General features: G+C 43.1%; 1 protein-coding gene across 2 annotated transcripts in view; it reads right to left on the minus strand.

Annotated features, from left to right (window-relative positions):
• Window positions 1-17,590, minus strand: part of sik2b (salt-inducible kinase 2b) — a 78,951-nt gene that overhangs the window by 35,885 nt on the left and 25,476 nt on the right. For both annotated transcript variants that reach the window (XM_056283448.1, XM_056283447.1), the window contains exon 4: window positions 838-999. In XM_056283448.1, the coding sequence (XP_056139423.1) occupies window positions 838-999 (162 nt within the window). The remainder of the gene's footprint in view (window positions 1-837; window positions 1,000-17,590) is intronic.

The following is a 17,590-nucleotide window of genomic DNA, read 5'->3' on the forward strand; positions in this document are numbered from 1 at the left end:
CAGCATGGGTGGAGCTGAGTTGACCTGCTTCAGAAGCATGAACAACCTGTCAATCACCCCTGAGAGAGACCTGTCAATCAAGGCACCCCGCCCCCCTCACAATTTTTTTTAAACCTTTAAGCCTTTATATTCTCTTAACAGCTGAAATTAGCTATTGAGTTCCAGCCTTCTTGTGGGGAAAAAAAGTATTCACTTTGTATTTTTAAGAGATGGTGGAGTTTTTCCCATTGATTTCCATACAACAAGACTTTTTGGAGCGAGCATCTAGGGGCCATTAGAAGAACTGCATCTTAAATGGTATAAAAGGATAAGTGAGACCTTTAATACCATCTGCATCTTAAATGGTGTTAAAGGATGAGACCTTTGACTTTCAACACTACCAGTGATGTTCCCCCAACCCCCCACCCCCGCTCCTCAGCCAGCAGGCTAGCTAGTAGGTAGCGTCTGGTCACTTCTCAACACTGTTCTAATGGCCTGGGCAGGTAGTTAAGACATTTTTCAACTATGCCAGCTATGAGATCATGGAAGGCAATGGATCAAAACAGAAGTGTTGCATACTGAGGCAATTAAGGAAGTCTGTAACTTTCTGTTGATCACAAAAGTGTTTCATCCTTATTCTTTTCATAAATGTTTGTGAATAACGTACTTCCTCTTACTATGGTTAACATTCAAATGATTGTCCTATATTTAACTTACGTTGCTGTACAGAGCATGTGGGAACAGGTGTGTAAGAATCAATGTCTTCCTCTGTGTATGTGGTTACACGTGTGTGTGTGTGTGTGTGTATGTTAGGGAGTGTATATATGTGTATCCTAGTATACAGAGTACCCACAGTACCTGCTATCTTGATGTTCATTTGACCATCCAGCAGCAGGTTCTCAGCCTTCAGGTCTCTGTGGACAACGTTGCGGTTGTGGCAGTACTCTACCGCCGACAAGATTTGCCAGAACTTCCTCCTGGCCTCCAGCTCGCTCAGACGGCCATGCTTTGCCAGGTAGTCTGTAGCCAGGGAGAGAAAGTAAAGGAGGGCCGCCGATGTAGCACATTAGAACAGTTTGTGGTTTACATTTTGACATTTCCTGATAAAATTATGGTACAAGCCTCCCGGAAACAGTTAAATCTATCACTTCATGTTTCATTCCATCACACTCCTAAATGTGTCTTCTTGTTTATCCATGCATGTGTGGCTCACTGTGTGCGAGTGCAATGAAAAGAATAGTTACCATTTGCTCAAGTGTAGGTCTGCAGCAAGTATTATTAGTTAACAGTTTATGTACATGACGGACTGCTTTTGGTATGCGACCGAGTATGATGTAATTATTGTTCCTAACTACTGTCCTTACTTTACCATCTGTGTGTGTGTGTGTGTGTGTGTGTGTGTGTATGTGTGGCGGAGCCTGCCTGAACAAAATGTAGTTTGTTGTCAATTCTGAGGGGAAAAAAAGGGAGGATTAAGCTTTTTAGAAATGCCCTGATTCCACATAATGTCCACCCTCCTCAGTGAAGAGTGGGAACTGGAAGGGGATGGGGTGATGGAGGAGGGAGGGAGGAGGGAGTTGCGATGACCCAGCCATTCTGATGTGGTTATAATAATGCTGTAAAATTTAACACCGACTGTGTAGCACACAAAGACCCATGCATACCTGAGCCACACACACACACACACACACACACACACACACACACACACACACACACACACACACACACACACAGCTCAGTCGGGGCAAATCAAAATCAAAATATAGTGTAACCTAAATAAATCAACACTCTTTTGCACTGTTTAACAAAAACAAAATAATCTGTTCGTCTACTTTGTGTAATTAAAAAAAAAACAACAAAAAACAACAACACAGGTCGTGGCATGCTAGACAGAGGAGCTGCTTGTTTAGATAGAGTCAAAAAATAAATGAAAACCAGGATTATATGTCTGCTCTGGGGGCTCACAGGCCATGAACTCCACCCTTCTTTCTCCAAGCATTCAAACCACTGACCCAGCTCTCATTGTCCCCTCACTGTGTCTCTCGCCTTCATTCGCTCACTTATTTTAGATTAAAAGCCAAAACTTTTTACTGTCCAAAAGTTCAGGTTAAAGTCGAAAGGTGGGACGGCATTTGTAACCAGGAGCCATAAATTCTGGAACAAACTACCTGTGGAGGTAAGAGTATATCTACCCTATCTTTGTTAAGCCTCTGATTTGCTGACCTTGCATTTTCCTGTTATTGAATTATGGGAGCGTTTTCATTGTGTAATGAGTCCAATTGCTTTCTTTTTGCTATTATGTCTATTATGTCTATTATACTATATATATATATATATATATATATATATATATATATATATATATATATATGTGTGTGTGTGTGTGTGTGTGTTATACTGTATTATAATATGATGATACAATCATCAAAGTAGGGCTGTGCGATATGACGATATACTATATCATGTGACGATAGAAGACGTCTATCATTTCATATTAAGCTCTATTGTTTATTTCGTTGTGTTGAAAATCACACTCTTTATGGCAATATTTTTCATCATTTGGACAACACTTTCCACTCTTTGCACAGCGCGGACACAGGCAGGAAATTTGCATTGACGGCAATACAAACAAACATGGAGGATAGTGAACATAACGCAGAACGGGGTAATTCTGAACAGAAGGACTCCCATCACCCAGGACAAAACGAGGAGCTTGTACCTGAGAGGGGCTACTTCTATCATATGGACGTGGTTTGGGTATGAAAAGTCTGACACGGACCAGAAAACCGCACTTTGCAAAATGTGATGCGTGCCCCATAACAGACTCAAACACCACTAGCCTCTTTTACCACCTATGCAACTATAGTTGAAAAGTGTTTTCTATTTATCGTTTTATATTTTATACATTATTTTGTTACATGCTTAATTGAACATTTGTGCAAAGGTTCTAAATAAAAGGAGAAAAGCAATCAAATATGAGTAAGTACCTTTTATTTGTCGTGTATATAATTCAAAATTTAATAAAAAATAGGCCTTTCCATGTGGTCATTTTACATAAACTATTTATTCTTTGACTTTACAGAAAATGTGCTATATCGTGATATGTATCGTTACGGTGATATGAATGACCTATATCGTGATATGAAATTTTGGTCATATCGCACAGCCCTACATCAAAGTTTAATCATGTTCTATCTTATGCTTCAATATTGCTTTGTTTTCAAGCCAAGATATAGGACCAACAGAGAAAACACTTCTTATAAAAATTTAGTAACCACCCATGCTGGTAGTAAATTAGAGTAGTTTCAAGGCTTGGTGAAGTGGAAGTTTATGAAACACAGATGCAGGCTAGGCTGATGAGCCATGGGACAGCTGTACTACAAACAATCTAACTAACCACTTGCAGGCCTTTACATGTTGTTTTTCGCCGGTCAGAGAGGTCTAACACAGTTTTGGCAAATATCCATCGCTAATATCTCGTCGCGAAAAAACTGAGCAGGCGAGATTGTAGGCTAGCTGTGCGAGGCTAGTTAGAAACATCTCCAGCAGGCACAGACAATCGACATTTACAATTGTAAATACTGGGGGGAAAAAACAGCTGTTAGATAAGGAAATAATGGTAGTAATTTTGTTATTCACCAGAAAATGTCTCAAAAAGGCAACACTCCTGCATGTATGTTGTGTTTTTAGATTAGAATTTAAACATTAAAGTCCAAAATAAAGAATTACTACTAAACAAGGACAAATTATTAACAGTGGCCTGTCTCAGAATTTACATTAACAACTTTGCACTCATTTTGGTCCAACTTTTACAAAGCAACACCTTATCTACTTTCTTTCTGTCCTAATTTTTTTCATTGCAAATTCAGTTTTCAAAAGCACTGGGCAAATAAAAATCATCAACAACAACAACATACTGATGCGTGTTCAATAATCCAGGTAAGGAAATCCCAGAAAGTTGAATGACCACATCAAGTTCACCAGGGAGGATGTGAAAAATGACAGGTTAGCCTTGTTAGACTGAAACTGCAATTGATGATGGAGGACATTTGATTGTTGATGTTTACTGTAAACAAACACATACTGATCAGTACTTAAGGTTTGACTCTCATCATCCACTGGAGCACAAACTGGAAGTCATCAGGACGCTGTACCACTGAGATGACAACGTCCCCACTAACACAGCGGCCGGGGAAGGGGAGAAATCCCACAATAAACAGGCCCTGGTTAAGTGTGGTTATGCTAACTGGGCATTTAACAAAGCCAGGAAGCTGCCCAAACAGTGCACTAGCTGATCGAAGCGAGGAGAAGGACAACAGCTGCCTAAGCATAAACCAGGCGGGAGTGCTGGAATAGTTGAGATGCGTATTTTCCAAACACCGCGTCTCAGTTGCTTTCAAACCCCAAAACATGCTGACCCAGAAATTGGTCCACCCCAAGGAACGAGTCCCCTGGCACAAACAGAGCAATATAGTGTACGCTGTTAAGTGCTGGGACGATTGCTGTGACTTGTACATTGAGGAAACCAAACAGACGCTGGCCAAGAGGATGGCAAAACACAGGAGAGCTAACACCTCAGGCCAGGACTCTGCAGTCTACACCCATCTACAGGCCAGTGGCACCTCTTTCAAGGATGAGGATGTGGGGTGTCCGGGTAGCATAGCAATCTATTCCGTTGCCTACCAACATGGGGGTCGCCGGTGCAAATCCTCGTTACCTCTGGCTTGGTCAGGCGTCCTACAGACACAATTGGCTGTGTCTACTGGTGGGAAGCCGGATGTGGATATGTGTCTTGGTTGCTGCACTAGCTCCGGTCGGTCAGGGTGCCATTCGGGGGGAGGAGGGGGAACTGGGGGGAATAGTGTGATCCTCCCACGTGCTACGTACCCCTGTCGAAACTCCTCACTGTCAGGTGAAAAGAAGTGGCTGGCGACTCCACATGTATCGGAGGAGACATGTGGTAGTCTGCAGCCATCCCTATCAGGACCGACAGATGGGGTGGAGCAGCGAATGGGATGGCTCAGGTGATTGGCCAGGTACAACTGGGGAGAAAAAGGGGGGAAACCCAAAAAAAAAAAGGGATGAGGATGTGCACATCCTTGATAGCGAGGAACACTGGTTTGAATGGGGAGTCAAAGAGGCCATCTATGTGAAAAGGGAATGACCATCCCTGAATTGGGGGGGGGGGGGCGTCTGGGTGGCGTGGTGGTCTATTCCATTGCCTACCAATACAGGGATTGCCGGATCGAATCCCTGTGTTACCTCCGGATTGGTTGGGCTTCCCTACGGGCTTCCCTACAGACACAATTGATTGGCCATGTCTGTGGGTGGGAAACCGGATGTGGATATGTGTCCTGGTCACTGCACTAGCGCCTCCTCTGTTCGGTCAGGGCGCCTGTTCGGGGGGGGGGGTAACTGGGGTGAATAGCGTGATCCTCCCATGCGCTACATCGCCTTGGCGAAACTCCTCACTGTCAAGTGAAAAGAAGCAGCTGGTGACTCCACATGTATCAGAGGAGACGTGATAGTCTGCAGCTCTCCTGGGATTGGCAGAGGGGGTGGTGCAGTGACCAGGACAGCTCAGAAGAGTGGGGTAATTGGCCGGATACAATTGGGGAGAAAAAAAAAGGGGGGGGGTACATCTGTCGCCATCTTACAATGCTGTGATTGCAGCTATTCCCCAAACCTCTGTAAATAGTACACATGGCCATTGTAACTCTAGTTAATAGTCATGGTAATTTGCATATGAAACTGATTGTTGGTTTTGGTCGTTATGCAACTGTGCTGTTTATAAGGGTGGGGATACCTGCAGTCAGTTGAGACTGAAGAGGTCACAGATGAGTGATGAAACGTTTCTCCTACTAAACGTTGTGTCCAGATGAACTGATTCAACTTATTGTGAATATCAATGATAGGTTATTTTCATTATCATTACCATTATTCAGCCTGTAGTCAGGCAAGCTGCCAGGCTCAAACAAGCTGTGCTTGCCTACATACCTGGCTAACTGCTTCAATATACAATTAACATCTTTCCCTCAACAATTTTCCAAAAGGAATTCTTTCTCCATATTTCAACCAGTCTATTGAATGCTTGTATATTGGATTGTGTTTCATGCAATCCTGTGAACTGTAGCGAAAGTTCCAGTGGCACCAAAGGTGTTTGTTGTACCCCCCCAATGGAGTTCCTTTTCACACCTCTCTGTTCAAATAGTTAGCGAAGTCTTCATTTCACACTTGGTGGTGAACAGGATGGAACAAACCATAGTGGCTCACCTTCCAGCTGGCTAGCACTGTGCCTACCGTTGGCCAAAATGGACAACATTGCACTACCAACACAACACATCGAACTTTGGCACCTCAAGTCTTAAATCCATCTCTTTCCTGCATTCTCTTCATCTTCATCTCCCCTTTCTTCATAATTTCCTTATAAGTGGTTATTTTCTTTATATGTTTATTCCATGCTAATAAGCTTTCAGTTATTTTCATTGTTTGTGGATATCAGTCAAACGCGTGGTTGGCAAAACAAGTGAATAGAGACAAAACATAATGCACAAAATACTGAAAGAAAGCTTTTTTAAAAATTATTATTATTTACCAGGGACAGTGCACAATCAACATTTCAGTTTCCACATCAACATGCCAGAGTTAACTAATGAGCTAATTTTCATCCCTGGGCAGTTTATTATAAATTAAAGACCTACTGTCATCAATACAATGCCTCAACAAGTACTACAATACAATACAATACAATACAATACATTTCAGAAGTAACAGAGATATATAAAAACAATGAGAGTATGTAAAGGCAGTGCCAGAGATGAAGTATTTGCAAGTTTGGTTTGCATTAAGCCATATCTTAAGTTTATATTCAAAGGTTGGGTAATTAGTGCTCTCTCTTAATTCAATGGGTAGACTACTCCAGTTGTGGATGGCTTTGACTGAAAAGACTGTTTGCCTCAACTTGGCACGTCTCTATTGTACAACACAGTCCCCTCTGATACTTGCCCTTGTTGCCCTGCTGCTGCTATCATTCTGTATTATGAACTGGTTCAGTGGGGCGGGCGGGGGGGGGGGGGGGGTTGCAAGGCCATGGAAGACCTTAAAGATTAGGCAAGCCAGGTTGAATTTGACAGTACTGGCCACCTTTTTAACTTGCTTTTTTAAACGACAGATTTTAATCCAGAATGATTCCAGGGTATTTAAAATCAAGACACCACACTGAGCCTTTATCTTTTAACAAAAACATCAGGTTGGCAAGTCTGTGGGTTTCTGTGAGAAAAACATGTAGACAGTTTTGTTTATGTTCAGGTGTGTTGTATATGTTCTTATTACACACACACTCAACCTTAGCCAAATGTTATCTTAAGAGACGCAGACGCGTTGTTATTAGGAACTTATGCTTAGCTCCATTTTCGTTGTTACTTAGTCAACTCAGGTCATGTAGACCACATCACAACAGATATCAATGTGCAGTTACACAGACTAGCACAACAAGAACAAAATATAGTGCAACGAAATTATATACACAACATTCCTCCCTCACAGCATTGATGTTCACATTAACAACTTACAGTAACATATAGGAGGTCATTAACTACATGCTTTAACTAATAGTGAATTACATCTATTTACGTGTCAATCTGAGTTTCTTTGGATGTCTACGAACTCATTCTGGGTAACACCTCACAGGCGTCAGAGTCACACTACTAATAGGACTTAGAGCCGTAGGTGCACTGTCTCAGAGCCACCATCATCATCTTCAGTGATGCCAGGCACTTGACTTCAACACTCAGGTCCCTATGAGTCATATGTAGGCTCTGAATTCATGACCGTCTGTCCAGCCACATCCATCAGCTGATCAGCATGTCTACGCCAGATCATGTCATGACCCATGTTGACAGTGTAGGTTAATGGTCCCGTCTGTGATGCAATGGTGCCCAACTGCCATTTCTGAGCATTGTTTTGGTAGTCTCTGGCCATTATGTTCTGTCCAACATGGAAGGTGCGAAGTGGTCGCACTTTAGAATGTAGGTTAGAGTCAGACTGTTTCTGCTGTACATACTGGTGTAGTTTGGGTTTCAGTAAGTCCAAATGTGATCTCAGAGGACGTCCCAGGAAAAGTATTGCTGGTGTCTGTTCAGTTGTGGCGGGTGTACTGTTCCGATATGCCAGCAGGAAGTTTGCAATCTTGTGCTGTAGTGACCCACTGTCTTTGTCCATGGCCTTGATGGATTGCTTGAAGGTCTGGATAAAGTGTTCTGCTTGCCCATTGGAAGCCGGGTGATATGGCACAATGGTGGTGTGTTGTATACCCTTCTTCCTGACAAAGCGTTGGAATTCTTTAGAAGTGAAAGGTGTGCCATTATCACACACAATCTGATGTGGAAGTCCTGTGTGTGAGAACAAGGCTCTTAAGAGGTCAACAGTTATTGAGGAGGTTGCTGTCTTTGTACAGAAGGCCTCAAGCCATTTTGAATGTGCATTGACCACAACCATGTACATGTGGTCGAGGAAAGGTCCTGCATAATCGATATGCACCTGCTGCCAAGGCTTGGTAGGCCACTCCCACGCATGTGTAAGGTGCTGGTGGTGGTGAGTGTTGGAACTGTTGACACCTATTGCATGTCTTGGCCAACGCTTCCAGCTATTCATCAATTCCCGGCCACCATACGAAGCTTCGAGACTCTTCATTTTCACAATGCCGAAGTGCCCTTCATGCAATACAGTCAGGACCTTGGGGTGCAGCTTTGGAGGTATGACAACACTTGCTCCCCACAAAACATATCCCTGGTTCACTGTTAACTGTTCACATCAACTGGAATAAGCTGGCAGAGATGGGTCACCCTTGTTTGGCCAGCCCTTCAATGTCATGTCATACACCCTGGACAAGGTAGGGTTGTGACCTGACTCACACACGATTTCTCCACTGGTAACTGATAATGGATCCACTTGAGCCATGAGGAATGTTTGCCAGTTCTTTGGTATTTCCTGGCAGTGCAGATTTCAGTGGAACCTGGGAAAGTCTGTCAGCATTCCCATGCTGGTGACTTCCTTTGTACTCAGTGCTGTAGGTGTGGGCACCAAAAAACAATGCCCACTGCTGAAGTCATGCAGCGGCCATTGCTGCTGGAATTCCCTTTGCTGGATTGAAAATAGACACCAGGGGCTGATGATCAGGGAGTAGCGTGAGGTGCTTGCTGTACAAGTACTGATTAAACTTCCTCACCCCCCAGACCAGACTCAGGCCTTCCCTGTAAATTTGAGCATAGTAACATTCGGCTGCATTTAAGGAGCTGGATGCAAATGTTATCGGGCGCTCTGTTTCATCAGCAAACCTGTTTGATAACAAATCTCCATTCCCGTATGAGGACACATCACAGGCAAGTTTGAGCGGCAGCTTGGGGTGGTAGTGTGTTAGCACATTGTCTGAGGTGGCTATAACCTCTTTGAAAGCACTCTCACATTCTTTGGACCAGCACCATTTATTCCCATTTTGAAGCAAACAGTTCAATGGGTGAAGGACTGCTGAGAGGTTGGGCAGAAATTTACAGTAGTAATTTACCAAGCCCAAGAAAGAGCACAGTTGGGAAACATTCTGTGGTGGCGGCATCTTTAGAACAGCATCAATTTTGTCCTTGCATTTGTGTAGTCCATCTTTATCAATTTTGATACTACAGTACTCAGTGGAATCCTGGAAGAACTCGCACTTGGCTTTGTTCGCCCTTAATCCAAAATCTTATAGCCTCTTAAGGACCATTTCCAAGTTGGCAAGGTGTTCTTTGTCATTCACCCCTGTGATTACAATATTGTCCAGATACCACTGTGTGTTTGGTATGCCTTGTAATACTTGTTCCATGGCCTTCTGCCATATTGCTGGGGCTGAAGCTATGCCAAACACCAGGTGGTTGTATTGATAAAGCCCCTTTGTCATGTTCATCAGGTATTTATTCGAAGACCCATCCATCTCCATTTGTAGGTATGCCTGTGCCAGATCCAGTTTTTGAAAACTGCTTACCTTGGCCCAGTGCAGCAAAGATGTCATTTATACATGGTAAGGTTCAGCTTTCAGCATCAGATTAACGGTTACTTTGAAATCCCCACAGATGCGTACCGTGCTGTTCTCTTTTACCTCTGGAACTATTGGTGTCACCTACTCAGACAAGTCCACTTTGGATAGAACGCCCTCTTTTTCCAGTCTTTGGAGCTCATTCTCCACTTTGGGGTGAAGAACATATGGCACCGGGTGAGTCTTGTGGAATTTTGGAATTGTATGGTCTTCCAGCACAATCTGAGCTTTCATGTGCTTTAGCATCCCAATGCCCTCTTGGAAGACTTGTCCCGCCTCTGTGAGCATCTGATTCAGTCTTCCCATTGTACAGTGGTTGCCCTGTTTTCCTGTGACTTCTGTAGCATGCATTTCCTTGATTGACTGCCAATCTAGTTGCACTTCTTGTAGCCACTCACGTCCAAAAAGTGGCACACCTCCTCTTTTTATGACATACAGGGGCAATGCACACTTTTGATCACCATGTTGGACTTTCACTGTGACCCCTCTCATTGGTGTTATCCTCTCCCAAGTGTATGTTTTTAGCATCACAGCTGCAGACTTTACTTCCAGTTGTGAGAAATGTGCTTGGTAATCTTTATTGGAGATCACAGATAAGGTGGACCCAGTGTCGAGCCCCATCTTCAGTGTCACTCCCTCCACTTTGGGTGAAACCCACATGATTCCCCTGTTGTGACCTTTGATGAGTGAGCACCCTCAAAGCAAGCTAGATCATTAGAGTCTGAATCAGAAGCATCACTTTCATCAATGTCATGCACATTTTGGTTTTTCTTTTTGTATTTATGAAATCTTTTCTCTTTTATTTTTGCTTTGCACATTTTCTGAATGTGGCCTGGTTTCTGACATTGTCTGCACTCTTTGTCTTTAAACATACAGTCAGCTGGAGTGTGTGATTTCTTTCCACAACGAAAAGCATGTGGGATTTTTCTGTTGTCTCCTGCATATTTTGTATATAGTACATTCTTGTGCCAGCTGCCATTGCAATTCCACTGTCTTTGGCAGCTGTTTGCATTGAAGTGGCTATTTCAATTGCACGTGTTGATGTCAGCACCCTCTCTGTTATGAATCTTTTCTGTATGTTCTCACTGTGCAACCCACATACAAATATGTCTCTCAGTGCATCTGTCAGATTCAATCCAAAGTCACAGTGCTCAGTCAGTCTCCTTAGCTCAGCCACAAAATCTGCAATTGACTCAGCTGGTTTCGTTTGTGGAACCTAAACTGTTCCACAGTCGATGGAAACTAAAATCTGCTGTGGTACCCTGTGACATCCATGATATCATTAAAAGACTTGTCAGCTGGTTTTGTGGGAGCCAATAGGTTACGGAGTAAGTTATAGGTTTTAGCTCCCATTACACTAAGTAGGACTGCGACCCTCTTTCCTTCACTAATGTCATTAACCAGACAGTACTGCTCTAATTTTTCAACATATGTTGCCCAGCCCAATCTTCTGTGGAGCTATCAAAACCGTCCATTTTCCAATACCTCCAGCCTTTATTTATATTTTGTGTTCGTTTGGTCTTTTCTCCAACTTAGCGGCAGTCTGCTTAGCTTGCTACAACAACCTATTATTCACGGCTCCCATCTGTGGAGATGCTTCTTCCGATGAGGCACCCTTCTTGTTTCAGTTTTCCTCGTCCTTCACTCACGCGAAACAGCGCACTGTGCCAATTGTAACTAGCAAATCCTCATCGCTAATTGTTGTTTATGGTTCTTATCACACACACACATTCAACCTCAGACAAACATTGTCTTAACAGAGACACAGACGCGTTGTTATGAAGAACTTAAGCTTAGCTCCATTTTCGCTTTTACTTGGTCAACTCAGGTCATGTAGCCCACATCACAACAGATATCAATGCACAGTTACACAGACCAGCACAATGAGAACAAAATGCAAAATATAGTGCAACGAAATTACATACATAACAAGTTGTAAGCCTGACCAATTAGATACATGGACCATGGCTGTAATTAGTTTGTTTGTAGCTTGTTTGTTTTTAGCATGTACATCGTATGGCTGATTCACCAAACCTACATGTCGGCCACACTAAATTGCCCCTAGGTATGAATGTGTGTGTGTGTGTGTGTGTGTGTGTGTGTGTGTGTGTGTGTGTGTGTGTGTGTGTGTGTGTGTGTGTGTGTGTGTGTGTGTGTGTGTGTGTGTGTGTGTCGGCCCTGTGTGATGGCCTGGCCACCTGTCCAGGGTGTCTCCCCACCTGCCGCCCAGTGACTGCTGGGACAGGCTCCAGCATCCCCGTGACCCTGAGAGCAGGATAAGTGGTTCAGATAATGGATGGCTGGATGGATGGATGGATAAAGAACCGTGTTATCAGCATACATTTGTATGTTGACAGATGGGCAGACTAAAGGCAAGTCACTTATATGCAAACAGAACAAAACAGGGCCCAGTATTGATCCTTGAGGAACACCAATGTTGCAGTTAAGGTATATTAGTGAGTATTGCCAATACGTCCACTTTACTTCCTGTTTGTTAAATGAGTTCATCCATTTAATGGCACCAATGGAGAAATTAAATAAGGATAGTTTTGACAGGAGTACCTCATGGTTCACAGTATCGAAATCCTTCGTTAAATTTGAGAAAACTGCACCCATTTCACCACCTTCCCCTAATTTTGACTTTACACTTTCAAGAAAGTAGCAGCTGGCTGTTTCTATTGAGTGTTTGGTGCGAAATTGGAATTGCATTTGGTGCAGAGGGGTATAACCCTTGTTTAGGTGAGTGGTCAGCTGCTTTGCTACCCATTTCTCGGCCACCTTAGACACTACAGGTAAAATAATGATGGGTCTGTAGTTTCCCACAGTTTGGTCACTAGCCTTGAAAATGGGTGTCACAACAGTTGACTTTCAGGCACTTACATGACAGATTAATCAGATGAGCAGTGGGGCAGACTAGGGCATCCTTATGTGATTTAAAAAAAACATGGTATCCAAACCATAAGCATCCTTGCTTTTGAGTCTCTTAAAGAGCTTGTGATGTTTACCAAGGATGATTCAGATATTTCTGATGGGGGTACAAGCTGGAGGAGAATCTTTGGGACAACTCCTCAACTGAATTTATAAAAAAAAAATTGTTAAAAGTGCTTGCTACCATATCATGATCTTGGGTTAAGATTCCATTCACTTTAAGTTCAGGTTCCTTTGTTCTCTGATCATTATTTCGTAAAGTTAATTTATTAAGATTTTTCCAAATCAGTTTCCCCATTTCCTCTTGCTTCATCAATTACTCTAATAAAAAAAAAAACAGTTTTAGTCTTCCTTATGTCCCTTACTACCTTATTTCGAAGGGATGTAAAAATATGCTTGTAATTACTATGACCAGATTTAAGTGCTCTAAAAGTGTTATAAATGAGATTTCGAACAGTAATATAGCAGCAAACAACTAGTTTCTATGTAAAGAGATAGTGGAATAATGGCATCTGGAGCAGAGAATGGAGTCACACTCCCTCTGTGTGTGTTGTAATACGAGCTTCTCTGTTCTTTGTTTTGGAAGCCAGTCCAGCCACGTGCACATGTTAGTGCATCACGTGTGCATGTTAGTGCATGTAAGATAGCTAGGGTTAGCAGGATAGCTAACCAGCTAATAATTATGTTACATGGATTTAGGTCACTTGGCAGATCGAAGAAATAACTCCTTACCAAGCTGAATACATGACTAATGTTAATAAAATAACTACTGTAAAAATTAATATTCCAACCAAACCAAACCGAACAAAATAATAGCCAAGAACGTGAGGGAGGGGGTAGGGGGGAGGTCCACGAAGGGAGGGGGAAAGTTTGTTTTGATTTGGTCCGAGATGCTGGTGCTGAATATCGTGTATGGCATCTTTAAGCCATTGTAAAGTGTTCCTTTGTCTAGGTTTGTATTGCACCTTCCTTGTGAAGGAGGATATTAATTTGTTAGTAGTTGTCAAAAAAGTATTGTGGCTGTACTCAATGTCTTCACTGGACAGAAGATTATTTTGTGATGCCGCACTGGGAAGTCACACCACCAGGTCAATTTAACAGTCCATTAAGTAGGCATGTAAAAAATACAGCAAGCCATTAACTAAAGATATGATGTATGAAGCAGAGCAGCATATGCTCTTCTGGGCAAAGTGAAAACTACAGTGTAAACTACTCAACCTTATAATACTGTATTTTTCCATCCCAAAACACAAATTCCTGAAATGGAGAACATAAGTAGCATGTGAAGGAAATATCTTGCACTACTAAGCTCAGCGGACATGACACTGTAGGCCTAGAAGTTTGTCAAACAGAGCCCTTACTGAATGGTTAACTTCTTACAAAAATGAAGGCGCCTGATTAGATAGCAGTTGAAACATTCCGCTGAGCAGCCCTCCATCAACCAGGACTGTTTTCATGCGGCACTGCTAATCAAAAACACTGGTCATGGGAATGTGTCGAGGTAAAGGGACCAAGACACTAAGCTAAACTGTAGTGTACTTTTGAGCTTGTGCTAAGTACTCTGGCACCGAACTCCTCTGTCTTGCTTACACTCAATCACTTACTTAATCTCGCTCTTTCCTTCTGTTTAAAACACATACGAAGTACTGGATTTATGCCCAGCAATAACCATGCCTCCCTGAAGCAGTGTCATGGACTTTAAAATTTGAAATAAAGAATACTGGTTGCTGGATGTTCAACACTTGAAACACAGGCCTGCTGGACAAACAAAGACAAACAATGGACTGAAGAACAAAATCACCAGAGAAGGATTTCAGAGCTGTGTCTCTACTGCATGTTGTAGTGGCTGGAACACAAGCCAACACTGTTTGAACAATAAACAGTAAGTGGCCACACACATATCCGCGTGTGCGCATGCACACACACACACACACACACACACACACACACACACACACACACACACACACACACACACACACACACACAAGTATAGCCTCACAAACACATACAAACACTCACAAACGCATGCTCTCGCACATATGCACGTGCACGCACGCACACACACGCACACACGCACACACACACACACACCACTCCAGTGGAGGGATGAGTGATGTGCCAATTCCATTAGTGTTATGTCGTTCGCGAACAATTCGTTTAAAATAACTAATCTTTTGGGTTAATGAACTGAACTGAATCACTACCTGAAATGATTGAGCTCTTGCAAGCGAAAGTGCTGGGATATATTCACTCTCTGAGTGAGTGATTCAAGTTACTTGTTCGCAGGAGGAATGGGTGTGTTCAAGATAGCAATGCACAGCTGATTCGGGTAGCTAACATTTAGCTGCAATGATTCAACAACATTGACTGCAATCCAAATATACACTCACCGGCCACTTTATTAGGCACACCTGTCCAACTGCTCGTTAACGCAAATTTCCAATCAGCCAATCACATGGCAGCAACTCAATGCATTTAGGCATGTAGACATGGTCAAGACGATCTGCTGCAGTCCAAACCGAGCATCAGAATGGGGAAGAAAGGTGATTTAAGTGACTTTGAACGTGGCATGGTTGTTGGTGCCAGACGGGCTGGTCTGAGTATTTCAGAAACTGCTGATCTACTGGGATTTTCACGCACAACCATCTCTAGGGTTTACAGAGAATGGTCCGAAAAAGAGAAAATATCCAGTGAGTGGCAGTTCTGTGGGCGAAAATGCCTTGTTGATGCCAGAGGTCAGAGGAGAATGGCCAGACTGGTTCGAGCTGATAGAAAGGCAACAGTAACTCAAATAACCACTCATTACAACCGAGGTATGCAGAAGAGCATCTCTGAACGCACAGCACGTTGAACCTTGAGGCAGATGGGCTACAGCAGCAGAAGACCACACCGGGTGCCACTCCTGTCAGCTAAGAACAGGAAACTGAGGCTACAATTCGCACAGGCTCACCAAAATTGGACAATAGAAGATTGGAAAAACGTTGCCTGGTCTGATGAGTCTCGATTTCTGCTGCGACATTCGGATGGTAGGGTCAGAATTTGGGGTCAACAACATGAAGGCATGGATCCATCCTGCCTTGTATCAACGGTTCAGGCTGGTGGTGGTGGTGTAATGGTGTGGGGGATATTTTCTTGGCACACTTTGGGCCCCTTAGTACCAATTGAGCATCGTGTCAACGCCACAGCCTACCTGAGTATTGTTGCTGACCATGTCCATCCCTTTATAACCACAGCGTTCCCATCTTCTGATGGGTACTTCCAGCAGGATACCGTGCCATGTCATAAAGCTCGAATCATCTCAGACTGGTTTCTTGAACATGACAATGAGTTCCCTGTACTCAAATGGCCTCCACAGTCACCAGATCTCAATCCAATAGAGCACCTTTGGGATGTGGTGGACCGGGAGATTCGCATCATGGATTTGCAGCCGACAAATCTGCAGCAACTGCGTGATGCTATCATGTCAATATGGACCAAACTCTCTGAGGAATGTTTCCAGTACCTTGTTGAATCTATGCCACGAAGGATTAAGGCAGTTCTGAAGGCAAAAGGGGGTCCAACCCGGTACTAGCAAGGTGTACCTAATAAAGTAGCCAGTGAGTGTATGTCATTACTAGGTTGATATTATAGCCTAACATTTAACGTTACTGCACACAGTGCCGTGTGCGCACTCACACACAGCTAATTAGGAAGTAGTACCAAATATTTTATCTAATAATTAGGTGTTGCGAAAATATATGTGCTTTCCATGATAGGGTAGGACTTTGTTATAGCAGTTTTCCGTTTGCAAATGGTATCTTTATCCAACTAAATTCTCTGCTCATTGGCTTATCCTTCACTAATGACTTCTCAGTTCACTAGATCAGTGAGTGTGACTGCAGCCAGAGCTCCGGTCAAGCACTGCACAATTCTGTGAATGAATCTTTTGAACTAATCTTTGATGAACTGATTCTAATGATTCAGTATACAGGAAAGAACTGTTTTGTCAATCACTAGATTCCATGTCAGCGGGAGCAATGACCACATCAGTCTGGCAAGTACTGTTGCATTCTAGGTAAGCAAACATAATGTGTATGAACCATAAAGCACGCTGTGTTGGTTTGCATGAGAATAATGTCAGATATAAACAAGCTTCAGACAGTACCAGCCAGAATGCAGAGAGTGTACATGAAATGATACGCACACACACACACACACACACACACACACACACACACACACACACACACACACACACACACCATTATCATCATCGGCAGTCACTCAAAGCGAGTATGACTGTCCTCTCCGTTGGATTGTCTACTTATGGGTCTTCAGATGGCTATAGAGGCCGATCTGCAATTTGGTGCAGTGTGGACAGGGGAAAGTGATGGTGGTTGAGCCTTTTTCTTTCTCTCCTTGCGGTCCTGTCGCTTTTTCTCTGTGGCACAGTGGAGTTCCATTTTATGACGTGCACCTCCTTTGTGCATGAATTTCTTCCAGGAGTGCCTATCCAGTGCAATGTGTTCCCAGTTGCTCGATGTGATGCTGAATTTCTTCAGACTTGTCTCAATATTGTCCTTGAAAAATTTCTTCTGCCCGCCTGGAGCTCGCTGACCTTCCTTCAGCTGG

Source organism: Lampris incognitus, chromosome 7, assembly GCF_029633865.1.
Source record: "Lampris incognitus isolate fLamInc1 chromosome 7, fLamInc1.hap2, whole genome shotgun sequence".
In the NCBI taxonomy this organism is placed as follows: Eukaryota; Metazoa; Chordata; class Actinopteri; order Lampriformes; family Lampridae; genus Lampris; species Lampris incognitus.